General features: G+C 36.1%; 1 protein-coding gene across 1 annotated transcript; it reads right to left on the bottom strand.

Annotated features, from left to right (window-relative positions):
• Positions 1-8,807: 8,807 nt before the first annotated feature.
• Positions 8,808-11,014, bottom strand: LOC131031565 (galactinol synthase 1). Its single transcript, XM_057962716.2, has 3 exons — positions 10,420-11,014; positions 9,854-10,309; positions 8,808-9,280 (listed from the first exon to the last, which is right to left on the bottom strand). Exons 1-3 carry the CDS (start codon positions 10,747-10,749, stop codon positions 9,044-9,046), a joined length of 1,023 nt encoding a protein of 340 aa, XP_057818699.2. The 5' UTR covers positions 10,750-11,014; the 3' UTR covers positions 8,808-9,043.
• Positions 11,015-15,406: the final 4,392 nt, after the last annotated feature.

The raw sequence follows: 15,406 nt of genomic DNA on the forward strand, positions 1-15,406 counted from the left end.
ACTCGTTTCCTTTTGGAATTAATGAATAAAATAGACCATACAACTACAAATATGTCCTTAATGTATTTATCTCACAACATAGGATTTTTTTAATATTATATTATTTTTAGTTCTTATCTTTATGCATCCATGATGTTTTTAATGACTTAAATAGTTATTAATCTTTGTTCTTTCAACCAATCAATTTTTTAAAAAAATCAAGCTAAAGTAAAAAAAAACTCTTTTCAAAAGCAACATGCAAAATTTTTAATAAATATTATTTAAAAACTGATTTATTTGTCATGTGATTGGTCTATATTATTTTTTGTGGGCATAAAATTCAATTTTTGTCAATAAAAAATACAAATTAATTACATCAACAAATATCAAACCATCTTTTTACTTCAATTTATTTTACTATTATACATAGAGCATATCAATTTATTTTCTATTTTTTATGTTACATATTTCAATTCTCATTAATTGAAATGTCAAATCATATTAAATTATCTAATGACATCATCACATAAGATGCAATATGCTATTATTATTAGACATTCAATTTGCAAGAATTAATATTTAAAAAAAAAACTATTTAAGTATGACAACATTGAAACAATGAAATTCAATTTCCACATATTATTTTTAAAAAGTTATTTAATAATGATACATTATATATATACACATCAAGTAAAATCTAACAATTTAAATAAAATAATTTAAAGGTAAACTAAAATAACTATTAAGTATGCAAGAAATCCATAGTCCGCAGCATCCATTCTAGTAGTTCCAAATCCACCAGCATCTCGCCCAGAACCACCATCACAAGAAAATTAAAAATATTTTTCTAAGTAAATAAGAAAAGAAAGTAAATTAAAATCTAATATTTTATTTATTTATTTCACTACTTCAATGCAATGTCTCAATATAATATAAAATATATTAAATTTATTTATATAGATAATTTATTATTAATCAAGATTATCAATTAATATATTTTTTTATTTTATTGAATAAGATTACAAAAGTAAGGCTATTTTCTAAATTTTAAGATTTTTGAATGGATTGGTTATATATTAAACTATAAAATATTCTCAAATACTTAACTGACTTCAAATACTTAATTACTAATTCAAATACTTAATGATTACTTCATCATTTTGTATAATTTTTTATATAGATTTATAAATTATAAATATCATTCCATCTATTTCTTACTAATTTTTATATATCTTAAATTTAAAAATTTTATTTTATATTTTATATGCATACATATTATTTATTTATATTATTTAAGAATTAATTTATTCAATAAAAAGAACATTTCAAATGAAATAACAATTTAAGACACATATATGATTTAGATTTGTTTCTAATTTAACTTAATTTCGGAAAAATTGGAAAAATGCGAATTTGGTCTACGAATTTTCAGACTTAAGGCGATCTCTCCCTGTTGAAGGTGGAAGTAGAATAGAGGCAACGACATCAACGTGGAGGAGTTAACCTCCTCCACCCGGTTTGCGCTTTCTACCCCGTCTACTTGCATCTTTTAAAACTCTGTGGTTTAAATGCTCTGCAATTTTAATTAAACCTAACTACACCGCCTATTTACTCAATCCATGCGATCCAACCCTAGTTTTCGATGGAGCCAGAGTCAGATGGAGGTGCCATTAATGGCCCTAAATCTGCCGCCCACACAAGCCCAGCCTTAAAAAAATCTTTTGCGGAGACTGTCGTCCCACCTGTGAATGGAGTCCACCCATCAGCGTAATTCCTTAAGGCTCCTGAAGGTGAAGGACCCAGTAAGGATGGTAAGTGCCCTCGCATTGCCTCGGACTCCTTCTACATTTCACCAAATATTGAGATGTTGAATGAAATTTCTTCGGAAAAACTTCGATTATGTGATACTGCCATTTTCTTTGCTTGTGTTGACATTCAAAAATGCTCGCCTAGGAAATTCCTAGATGATTGGTTTAATAATCTTTGGAATCTGAAATTAGGGCTTAAAATATCGTTCTATAGGCAAATACAAAGAGGTCTTTACCTTATTTTTTTTAACACGCATGAATCCCAACTGGAAGCCCTCAAATGCCAATATTGGATGGTCAGGAATACCTCCTTTCGAGCCCTAGCCTGGTCTCCGGAGGCGGTTAATGAAGAAGTTCTCGCACTGTCCTCCCCCAGATGGGTCATCCTTAAAGATGTCCCTCCCTTTCTTTGGCGATTTCTTCCCCAATTAATGGAACCGTTTGGTAAAACAATTAGGATTGATGAGACTACTCGTCTGGTGCCCAACCTAGATGCAAGAATTCTTGTATCAATTAAGCCTGGAATTGACATCCCTCCGTGCTTAAACCTAAATATTAATGGAGATACCTTCCTCTGCCCTGTTGAAATGCTTGGAGGATTGAACGCCTGTTTTCTCTGCAAAAAGGAATGGCATATTTGTAAAAATTGTCCAATCATCAATTGCAGGAAACAAAAGAATGATTCAACCGATGCTTCGATAAACCCTAAAACCAATAATGACCTAAACTCAACTCCCCTGCACTCTGCTAACGAAGAGACATCGACACCCAGCTCCAAGCCTAATGAATTAAACCCAATGCATATTTATCTCACTCCTCTGGTCCCTGAACCCCTCATCCCTATTCCCGACCCCTTAAAAGGTTTCGAAGAATCGCCTTCTGACTGCTATCAAGTGGTTACTTCAAGAAAGTGAAGACGAAAAATTATCCCAACAAAACACCCTAAACCATAACCGCTCTAATGTCCAAATTACCAACCAATTGGTCGTTACTAGTGAATACCCCCCTCCTACGATTAATGACCTACCATCTACTTCGCAAAACCCAGCTAATTCTCTGGTTAAAAAAATGGTTAAAAATCTAGAAAATCCTAATCGTGGTGCTGATGATGCTAGCATAAGTGATAATACTGCAAAAATGATGCTCAGATCTGGAACCCCCAAACAAACAGTCACATCTTCACTTGCAGGACTTACCTCTAATGTTAGCACCACCATCCCCTCGACAAGTTCTAACCTCAATGAAATAGAGGACAATCATGTGATAGAAGTTATCTATGCCAATAAGGGTCTAGATGACATTAGGTCTAGCACAATGCTCCTTGGCTTTCCAGGCTCCCAGTTGTCTGGGTCCGACATAGGAGGAAATGCAGATACTAAAACTGAGCCGTCCGAGATTACTGAAGATGATGAGGATCTTATGAAAGGATCCTCCATGAATAAAAAGAAAGGTAGACCTATGGGATCCAAAAACAAGAAGAAGCTTGGAGATCAGCACGGTCTCCCTACCAGCCCTACTTAATCCTTTCTTCTAATGAAGTACATATCATGGAACATTAGAGGCCTTGAGTCGCCTGACAGGAAATTTGTTATCAAACGATTTTTGGATTATCATAAAAATTTAGATTTTTTGATGCTACAAGAACTTAAATCTGTTGGATTCTCTCTCGACACTACACTCGATTTCATTTGGAGAGATGCAATCAAAATTTGCACCAAGCACCCGACAAGAAAGGGAGGAGTTGGCCTTCTTATAGCTCCTAAATGGGCAAGCTACCTCAAGGATAAGGGAACTTCCCCATGTAATAGAGTGGCCTGGGCTACATTAGATGTTAGAGGATCTTGCTTTGGCATATGCTCCATATATGCACCTAATGACTATAAGGAAAGATTGTCCCTTTGGATTTGGTTGACATCCCTCCCAAATATCCCCTGGGTCATGGCTGGAGACTTTAACATGACTGAACACCAAGATGACAAGGTTGGGGGCCTTCCCTTTGAATGGAAGAGTCTAGAAAAACCTCACTGGGACAGATTTAAACAACAACTCCAACTATTTGACCCCCTGGAAGGCACCAAATCTGATACCCCTAACCTATGGTATAATTGGTGCAACTTTCAGCAAGGCACTAATCGAATCTACTCCAGACTAGATAGGTTTTATGTCAATAATGATTTCTTTTCTTTCTCCCCCAATCAATTTGGGAGCACGGTGGTTGTCTTACCAGTAACCCTTTCTAACCATTTTCCTACCCTAGCCATCATTAACACTAGAAACTCCATCACTACTAACTATTCTCGCAATAAGAAATTTTTGCTCAACACCTCCCTGCTGCAAGACAAGAAAGTCCTTAATGTCATCAAAATTGTTAGTCTCTTCAATATACAGCCTCAGCTTCCCCAATCCCACATTCTCAGATGGAAGAGGAACATTTCCTCCTGGCAGAAGCTATTCCAAACCATTGGCCAAAAGAAAGCGAAGGACTTTAGATCCCGAGAGAAAACCCTTATGCATCAGCTTCACTCTCTGGAACAAGAAATTCAAATGCAACCCTCCTCCCCTACCTTGGCCAAATGGATCTCTGAAGCTAGAGACATCCTCAGAAAACATCAACAGGTCAAAATCAGAGGCGCCTTCATCAGAGCCCGTAATCAATGGCTCAAATTTGGAGATAAAGGCTCTAAAAATTTCTTTAATCTTCTTAAACAAAAACAGACCAGAGAGAAAATTGACAGAACAACGGTAGAAGATAAGGATCTCCTAAATATCAATGATATCAAAGATGCCTTTGAAGTGTTTTACAAGACTCTGTTTACCTCAGAGGATAATGAAGCCTCGAAAGATGCTCGAATTAAATGTAGTACCATTATTCCAAAAAGAATCTCTAAGGATGAAGCCCCCCTCCTCAAAGCTAGGATCTCCAAGCAAGAAATTGTTGATGCCATTAAGGTGCTCAAGGATAATAAGGCCCTAGGCCCCAATGATCTTCCTATTGAATTCTACAAAACCAACATTGACTGGATCACTTATGATCTCTATGGTATTTACAATGAAGCACTTGACACTGGCACCCTGGGGGAGTTCATCAATATGGGTATTGTTAAACTTATCCCAAAAGATGGGGACAAAGCCCTCATAAAAAACTAGAGGCCAATTACCCTCCTCAACGTCTCCTACAAAATCTTAGCCAAAGCCTTAGCCTCCCGCCTTGAGAATATCCTTCCCAAGTTCATTTGCTCTACCCAGACTGGGTTCATTAAAGGCAAGTATATATTGGAGAATCTTGTGACCAGCTGGGAATCCATGGAATGGGCTAGAACCTTGAACCAGGACACAACCATGTTCCTTGTCGACTTTGAGAAAGCCTATGACAGGGTGGAATGGGACTTCATCCTCTTGATGCTCAAAGTCTTTGGCTTCCCTAGCGAATTCTATGATTATGTCTGGATCCTCCTCAAAGATGTGTCCGCCCTGATCGAAGTCAATGGGACTCTTTCCCAGCCTATTCCCCTTTCTAGATCAATTAGGCAGGGCTCCCCCCATGCCCCTGCTCTGTTTGTCATTGCATCAGATGCCCTATACTATCTCCTTAGAGATGACACCCTATCCCCTAGAGTTCATGGCATTAAGATGTCGGACAACTCTGAATTGATCAACACTCAGTTTGTCGATGATGCCTCGTTGTTCTTGGAGCTCTCTAGGCATAATATCAACTCCCTCAATCAAAAACTTGACATCTTTGGTAGAGCATCTGGCGCCCGGATTTCCAACTCCAAATCCATTCTACTTGGATGGAAAGACAAACCTCTGGACTGGCTTAAGCAGTTTGGATATGCATGGGGAGGACCTAACAGGATAGTTAGATACCTCGGTATCCCCTTCTCTAAGAGACATGTGGAGCTAGGTCAAAGAAAAAATAGATAGAAAGCTAAACAAGTGGGACAATAGGGTTCTCTCCCTAGCCGGCAGGATCCAAGTCTGCCAGAAAATCCTCTCCTCCTATAGTATTTACTATTCCTCTGTCTAGATGTTCAGCAACTACCAAGTTTTTGAAATCCAAAAGGCTATCAGACGATTCCTTTGGTTGGATGGCAAGGGCAAGAGGAAAGCTCACGCGGTCAAATGGGCTTGGTGCCACTTAGACAAAAAGCTTGGTGTGTTGGACCTTAAGGATCTTAGACTGCAGCAAATAGCCCTTGCGGCCAAATGGATATTCCACGTACTGGAAGGTCAAGAACCTTGGAAGATTCTCATTAGAAACAACATACAAAATGGTGTTCCCAAGACTGCCAAATCCTGGAAAGCCCTCCCGCACAGTGACTTGATTGCAGGTAGTTTCTCTGTGTTTGTCCAAGGCACCTGGGTGTTTAAATCCATCTGAAAAGCCTGGGAGCATGTGCGTAGACTTATTGACAACTCTAGCATTGACTGTGATAGTACCCTCCACAGTGAAAGGTCAATATGGTGGAACCTATATCATAACTCTAAACCCCTTGCATTAAACCAAAGATGCTCTACTAAGTACTGGCATAATAAAGGTATTAAGTATCTTATGGATATCCTAGAACATGATAATCTTATCAACTGGGAGACTCTTAGCCATAAATATGATCTCCCTGCCTCGCATAAGAGGACCTACAACATGATTAAAAATGCATGCACTCCCTTCAATCTCCCTAGGAACACACAAGTAGATGCTCATAGGTATCTTACGTTCCTATGGAAGGATGGCTCCACCCTCCCCAAGATCAAGGCCAAATCTATTTATAACATGCTCAACAAAGACACCTCGATGATCGATCATATTAATGCTCTGTGGTATATTGACCTTAACCCCCACGCATGGCAGAAAACCTTTGAGAAATTATGGAGATCCCCCATCCCCCCTAAGATCAAATGCTTCAGGTGGCAACTTATACTGGACAGATTACCTATTAGGAATAAGACTGTCGCATACGACCTATGCTCTATTTGCAGGAAGCCTGAGACTGCGTGCCACATTTTCCTTGACTGCCCTTTTGCTAGAGAAATTTGGTTAATGTTTGGAATCTCTATCATAGAACATGTATGTACTCTTGATATAATCATTGGTTTTACTCATGGGCTTAAGAAGGATGCTAACCTAGTTTGGCAAATCCTATCTTCCTTCATACTTTGGTTTATTTGGAAACTTAGGAATGAGTTGAAGTTTCAAGGTAATGAAAGGGAACTTACTGGTTTTTCTAAAAAACTCACACATTACAAAATTGTTGTGCAGGTTTGCTTTCTGATGAACATGGAGAGGAACAAACTATTGTGATTCCTCAAAGATGACAGGGCAACTATGTTTGTCTACGAGATGTAGGACGACTATGAATGGGCCAGACTCGCTGAGAACCAAGTCTCCTTTGATAAGGCTGTGAAGAAACCGATTAAGGAGCTCCAGGATAATAGGCCTCCACTCTTCAACAAGATATAAATGTGCTCCCAGATCCTGGAAAGAAAGAAGGTGGTCTGGATGGAAGGAGCACTAGGCTAGAGGATCGGGACGAGGTCTTGCAGTAGTGCCCTCTGATAATATCATAACTATAAATACTCTTCAACAGCCCCCTTTTTTGTTGTGTTAGGTGATAGCTATATATGTTGTTTGCTTAAGTCTGGTTTCTCAGTTTGGTGGTTGAGGCTATGCCTCCCTTAATCTTTTTTGTATAAACTCTCCGATTATCGATCTTTCGATTTCTAATACAAAAAAAATAACAATTTAAATAAGAAAAACATATTCAAAAATATGTTATTTTCTAGTTATTCTAATTTTTTAATCAATTAATAAAAAATTTAATTAATTTATATTTAAATTTAATTAAAAAAAATATAATAAGATCTTCATTTTAAAAGAAAACCCTTTAAAATACCGAAGGGAGGGGCAATAAATGCAAATAAAGATAACTCTATTTATTTGTTTGTGTTTATTATTTTCTCTCTTCTTCTTATCTCCAATATCTTCTTATAACTTCTTCTATCTCTATTACTCTATTTCACCATCTATATCTCTTTATATCTCTCTACCTCTTCATCTATGTCTCTCTATCTCTTTCTCTTTATCCACCTATCTCCTATCTTACTTTCCCCCCTTTGTCTCTAGCTATATCTCTATCTCTTCATCTATGTCTCTCTATCTCTTTCTCTTTATCCACCTATCTCCTATCTTACTTTCCCCCCTCTGTCTATAGCTATATCTCTACTCTATTTATTTGTATATGTGTTTATTCTTTTATCTCTTCTTCTTATCTCCCATATCTTCTTCTATCTATATCTCTCTATTACTCTATTTCGCCATCTATACTTTTATCTCTTCTTCTTATCTCCCATATCTTCTTCTATCTCTATCTCTCTATTACTCTATTTCGCCATCTATATCTCTTTATATCTCTCTACCTCTTCATCTATGTCTCTCTTTCTCTTTCTCTTTCTCTTTATCCACCTATCTCCTATCTTACTTTCCCCCCTTGTCTCTAGATATATCTCCCCCCTTCTATCTCCCACTCTCCCTAGATATTTATTTCCCATATTTCTTCTTCCTTTCTTTTTTATTAGACTAGCCACTTTAACCACTTTTGACTGGAACTTGACACTTTGCATCTCTTATTTAAATAAATATAAAAATATTAATTTAAATAAGATATATTTATTAAAAAATCTACTGCCTATTAACTTCATGCTGGGCATCAACCGGACGTAACTTTAATTAATAATTATTTGAGAACAGAATTAAACGGAGAATTATTATCTCTAGTCTTCCAACAAATATATTCATAATTTCAAACCTTTAAACTTCCATTACCATATCCACGCGTTCCACCTAATTTCTATTTTACAATCTCAATTGTGATGACAAATCATCAACAGATATCTTAATGCACAGTGCATTTTCTTGATTCGGTATATGCAAGTCAAAGACAGACATTTTCATAGTCCATTAAGATTAAAAATTTCTCATTCAGTTTTCTGCGAAAAGTTCACACAAATTATTTTTTGTCACTCTTCAATAAATACATATACTTGTATTAAACAATTTTCTGTCAAAAAGCTCTGTATGAGAAACAGTAGGGATACTTTCTTTGTTCCCATGATATACAAAAGTAGATATATATGTAAGACATTTCTTCGTTCTGGTTGTCCTGGGCTCTGAAATTTTTCCAGAAAAAAAGCAAATGCATATGAAAACGATCAACTGTCATTGCTTTATGAAATAAACATTTAAATTCTATCTCACATTACTACGCAGCAGGCGGAACAGATGTCAGAGCAGGATGCATCCTTGGCATGGCGGATAACAAGGAATTCTCTGTCACTTGCTGGAGACCAGACATGGTCTGAGAGTCCGGTATTACGTCTAGCCATTTGAAGTCCAGAGTTGGATCGTTGTAAATTTCCCACCATTTGTTTACCAGCATCTTTATGTCTTCCCTCTGCATGTTCTCCTCTTTCCCTGTGTATCTCCATGGCTTCGATCCCTGCATCGCCAGAGACAGGCCAGATGAGAACATACATACAGTGGAATATGAATTTTATAGGCCCTAAATTTGTAAAAGAAAATAGAAAGGGTGAAGCTAATCTCGGCGCTACTTCTGGATTATATTTCAAATTATGATTTATGAGAAGAGAAATAAAACAGATCATATTTCATGATCAATCTTCAAAAAGAAAGTTAAATAAACAGATTTGAAAAAAATAGATCAATCTTCAAAATGAGAAAGTTAAAGAAAGTGATGAGAAAAAAACTTACATGATTCAAATTCAGAAATATTGTAAAGATTATATTATGAACCAGGAATCTTCAAAATGAGAAAGTTAAAGAAAGAGATAAGAAAAAAACTTAAACATAATTCAAATTCAGAAATATTGTAAAGTTTATATTATAAACCAGGAATATTGTAGATTTCATGCATTTAAAGGGTGAAGATATTATTCCTCTTTCTAGATCAGAGAAAAACATGTTATAATTCAATTCAGAAATATTTTAAAGATTATATTATAAACAAGAAATATTGTAGAGATTTGATGTATTTAAAGGGTGAACTACTTACAGCTGCGCAATAGTGGACGACTTTTACTTTATCCAGCTCCACATTTTCAGGATGGCGCCATAACATAGCCAATACTAGGTTGTAAATCAAAGGAATAGGCTTGTACATCTTCTGGAAAAACATGTTCAAGAAGTCCTGCTCGGCAAAAGGCGTAGGAGGGGTGATTTGCAGGGTATGTATCAGAGTATCGGAGGTCAATTTACTCGGCTCAAACACGAACATGCCTGCATTAAAATACAGAGCAGGGGGCTGCCCTAATTCAAAAGGCCACTGGACCTTCTCAGGGCACTGCTGGCAGTAGCCAATCTTATACTGAGGAGTATGACTCCAGGTCTTTTCACAGAAGCAGTCCATAACCGCATAGAAATGGCCGTCCGGCAGATCGAAAAGGTGATCAATATTATCATAAACTTGAATATCGGCATCCAGATAGATCATCTTGTTGTATTCTTCAAACTAAAATCACCACGAAATTCAACAAAGTTAACTTAAACCCTAAACCAGAAAAATAAAAACAAAAATAAGCAAGAAATGATATCCTTTTTCATCCATTTAGCTTTACCTACCTCCCAAATCCGTAGCTTTGAGTAATTGATAACATAATACGCCATGGCAAACTGAACATGGTTCTCTGGAGGATAAATAGGCTGGATTTCATGAACAATACAGCCTTGGCTGCTCAGAAGCCTTCTGTGCCGGTCCGGAACATCAGGCAAAACCGCCACAATCAGAGGATACGGACTCTTAACCTTTCGCAGGCCCTTCACCAGTCCCACCACGCCCTTCACATAATCTCCATCTCCCGCCAGAAACGTTACATACGCTCGCTTGGAGTAACCCGCGCAAAGTCCCACTACATTACTGCTGAACGCATCGGCAGGTGCCTCTGGACCCATTTGCAGAAAACGAGGTTTTGGAAGATCTGAGAAATTCAAAGGCTGTATAGCTTGAGAGCGAATTAAAAAGCAAACAATTAAAGAAAAGCCGAAACCGAGGTAGTGATCATGGCGGATAATGGATGAGTTAAATAGAGGTGAAATAAAGGAATTCTCTGGCTCCCGAAGAGTGTAGAGCCTCCCGATCTAGGGCTCGAAGTTTCCCGTTCTTTTCCAACCGACAGATCGGACCGCCATTCGAGGCCTCCATAATTTCAGCGGCCCATTCTCTCATGTGATAAGAACCTCAAATCAGTGCTCCCGCATGGGATCGGACACGCGTGCTGCTGAAACTAATTAAGCTTTACGTTTATTCAACGTGGCAATCTGTAGGTGACGGTCGCTAGAAAGGATCCTCAGTGGATTGCAAGTCATTAACAGCAATGTTCTCTACTTGTACGCTTCTGCCAAGTGTAAGTTGAAATGTCAATGGAAACTTCCCGTTGAAGGCAGAAATCATAATTAGTAATGGATTTTGCACTGTTCAATTTTGGAAATTTCAAGCTTGTGTTAATGGGAATCTTTGTATCGTCCGGACCTCCATTAATGGAGCTTTTGGTCTCTGGTTATCTTCCACCATTTAGAAAATCACACTACGAAGATTATCTTATTCTTTACAACTCTGTTTTTGGGATTGGTGCGGAGAATTAAATGATCTTAATTGCGTTTTAAGGTGGTCTATGAGATTATTGATTATATTAGTTGACTCTTAATATTTTTCATATTTAGTTTAGATTTTCGTATATATTGAACATTCAAAGATAAAATGTTTTTTAATTTCTGAATCTCTTTAAAAAAAATTAAAATTCATTCTTATTTCTTTCTTTTTTTTTCATTTTTTCTTTTTTTAATTGAACAAAGCAGAAATATAATAAAGTAAATAATAAACAGCTTAAAATGAGCTGGAAGAAATGAAAGAAACTGTCACACATCAGCTATAGCACTGTCAACATAAATGTCATAAATAATAACAACAAAGCCAACAGCTGATCCTAAAGACTTTACAACGCTCTATGAGCCTAGTAACTGAAGCAGGCATGAGCAAAACATCAACTATATAAAATAATTGCAGTTGTTCAAAAATTACATTCAAAATTTGAAGAGCTTTTACAGCTGTCTCGAACATTGAACTTCCTCGGCATGAATTTGAACAAACTGGTACTTTATTTCTTCCAAAAACCTGTTGTAGGAAGTCTTCTTCTCCAATTGAGAGCACAAAAAATATGTTGAAACATAAGAAAACACAGCTAAACATCTACTTTTCCATATATGAAGCAAGATAGTTTGTCTCATAGAATCAGCAATAATATTCTTTGACAAATGAATACCCAAAACTACTTCCTTTCAACCTAAAACACTGTAAAAAATTGCAAGAAAATGTTCAAAGATTGAAATCCATTTTATTTTAGCCCAAAAACAATCTCAAAAAATATTTCACACTTTCAGCACGCTGGCAAAAAGGGCACAAAGTTGGAACAGTCTTTAAATATCTCAATTTGTCCCCTACAAGCAGTTTATGATGCAGAATTTTCCAAGTTAAAATTTGAGCATTTGAATCAACTTTGGTCCTCCATATTTGAGCACTAAGATGTCTCCATGTTTTTTCTTTAAATTTACAACCCCATTTAATGTTCAACATGGGATTAAGCTTCAATTTTGGAAGCAAAGTCAAGTAAATCTTCTTTAAAGGAAAAAATAAGAAAGGAGTTTTCCCTAGCCAAAGCCAATCTTTAAAAACATTGCATTGAAGAGGAAAGCAGAGTTTCATGAGCAAATCATCAGGCACCAATGATTTGACAAATGTCAAGAACCCTTCAAACTTGTCATTCAAATTGAAGGATACTTTAATGTTATGCCATTTAACCCAATCCAGTGAATTAAAATCCCATATATTATTAAACTGTTGCACCCCCTTCTTAAAATAAATATAAGGCTTGTTTGGGGAAGATGAGTGCAAGAGGAAGCCCATGACATTGCACTAATTTGTTCCACCAAATAGAAGAAGAGAAGAAGTTGAACCCAGTTTGCCAAAAAAAATTTCCATTGCTGTAGATTACAAACATGTTGCCAGGCTTTCCAAATGGATTGTAAAGGAAAAGAGGCCCTTAACCGAAAGTAAGAAGTCATCCATATTTTATTAATCCATCCGACACCTTGCCATTTGTTAACAGTAGCAAGAGAAATATGATGACGAACCAAAATTTTTCAAGGTTCATCCCCACTCATCACTCTACTAATCCATTTTGCCAATAAGCAAAAACCTTGAGTCTTAGGATCAAGTAGCCCTAGCCCACCCTTGTTTTTTGGTTGAACATAATGGAACCAAGATGAAGACTTAAAACTTGATTTGCCATCCCAATTTGTCTATAAATTAAGAATTGTCGCACAATCTTATTAAGCTCTTCATAACCTTTCTTGGATGACATCCAACAAGAGGAATAATAAACATGGGAAGCCAAAAACTTTTTGTTAACCACTTGAAGTTTACTAGCAAGTGATAAATATTTATTTTTCCAATTAAAGATCTTGTTTTTCAGTTGAACTATAAACCAACTCCACATATATGATAAAGAAACTCCCAAACCAAAAGGTATACCCAAATATCTGGTAATCTCTCCATGTTTGATTTGGAATAGGAGCAGAACTGATAAATAGGAACTCTATTTTGTGGTGAGCAAGCTTAGAACCCGAAACTGAACAGTATAGATTTAAGGCTTGCATGACATTATCAATTTTGATTTTTGAATTTTGAATGAAAAGAAGATTGTCATTAGCAAAGTGTGAATTGATAACTATTATATTATTAGGAATAAGAATACCCTTAATAAGATTCATTTTATTAAATTTTTTCAATAGATAAGCCAAAGCATCTTCAACAAGCACATAGAGGAAGGGTGATAAAGGGCAGCCCTTCCTGATAGACTGTTGTAGGGGAATGAATCAGTGAGCGAATTATTAATCACATATGAGCATTTGCATCCTAAAACAACATTTGAACATGCTTACACAGTATAGGACCAAACCCAAGCCATTGAAGCATTTTTATAATAAATTTCCACCTCATTCTGTCATAAGCCTTGTCAAAATCAAGTTTCACTAGCTAAGTATCATGTGCCCATTCCCAAGTTTCCCAAGACAAGATTAAATTATTAAGGATAAAACGTCCACCCAAGAACCCAGATTGTTCAGGTCTAACTATCCCCTTAGCTACTGGTTTGATTCTTAAAGATATAGCTTTAGCAATGATTTTCTAAGAAGTATTAAGAAGAGTAATGCACGAGTAATGGGGCACCATCTAGAAAGAGAATCCTCACTCTTTCCTTTTGGGATAAGATTAATTAAGCCTTTGTTAATTTCAGGACCTAACGAACCATATCTTAATGCCTCTAGGTAAACAAGATAAAAATCTTCCTTGATATGGCATCTTGCTACCAAATTCGATAAGATTCACCATGTTTAGGTTTAGGAATGGAATTCCAAACACCAACCAAAGTAGCAACACAAGAAGGAATTTTAGATGTGCAATGTTAATTTTAAAAGGCAAGTTGTAAATCTCTTCTTTAACTTCCTCCTTCAAAAGACAAATGATGGGGAAGTTATCTAATAATAAAGTAAAATAATCTACTTTGACCCAACATCCATTATCCACATGGGATAACTGTAGGTTAGGAGAGACATAAAACCTGTCAAGTCGATAGATTTTTCTATAAGCCCCTAATCTACAATTAGACCATGTAAACCAATTGTTATTATGGGAATGAGGTTTGTTATAAATAGGGTCAACAACCCCCAATGAGTTCTGGCAAAAGAACCATTTTTCAAACTCTTAATTGCTCAATTTAACCCCATTATGCCAACTATGATCAATACAATGTTCCACCATATTAAAATCTCCTCCAATAACCCGATCAGCTTGAGGGAGATGGTAGGTCATCCATTCCCATAACTCACACATCTCTTTAGAAATGTTAGGAGCATAAACTAAACAAAAACCAATTGGTTTACCATGGATAAAAGAGAGGACCCACACACAACTATGTGACGGATCCTCTCCTTTATCAATAATAAACTTGCTTTCCCAAGGAGCTAAACCAATAACCACACCACCTCTCCCTTCTCTATGCGATGTATATAAGAAAACAACATCTCTCCATACACTAGATAGAGAATAATTGGGCTTGGCTCCATTCAGTTTAACTTCTTGCAAAAACACAATATCCGGTTTCCATTTGACAATAGCTTCTTTCACCTCATATTTACGATGAGGGAGAGAAATCCCTCTCACATTCCAAGAGAAAATTTAATGCTTCATGATTGAGAGGATTAGAGAGACTTTAGATTTGTAGCCTATTTGTATGTCTTGTATTTGAGCTTACATGAGTTTATCATTAACTTAAGTAATGATTTTTTTTTTCCATTTGATTTTAGCTCTTATATATACTTATTCCTAATGCTTATAAATTGAATTGAAACAATAATTTAATAATTTTTTTTCCTTATTGTTTTCTTCTTCCATATTTTTACTCTAAACTTTTAATTTAGATAATTGTAATTTCTTTTTAAGATTTGAGCATTTGTTTAGACTAATATTCTAACTAATGATCTATTTATGATTTTT

The sequence above is a fragment of the Cryptomeria japonica genome, chromosome 8 (genome assembly GCF_030272615.1).
Source record: "Cryptomeria japonica chromosome 8, Sugi_1.0, whole genome shotgun sequence".
Taxonomy (NCBI): domain Eukaryota; kingdom Viridiplantae; phylum Streptophyta; class Pinopsida; order Cupressales; family Cupressaceae; genus Cryptomeria; species Cryptomeria japonica.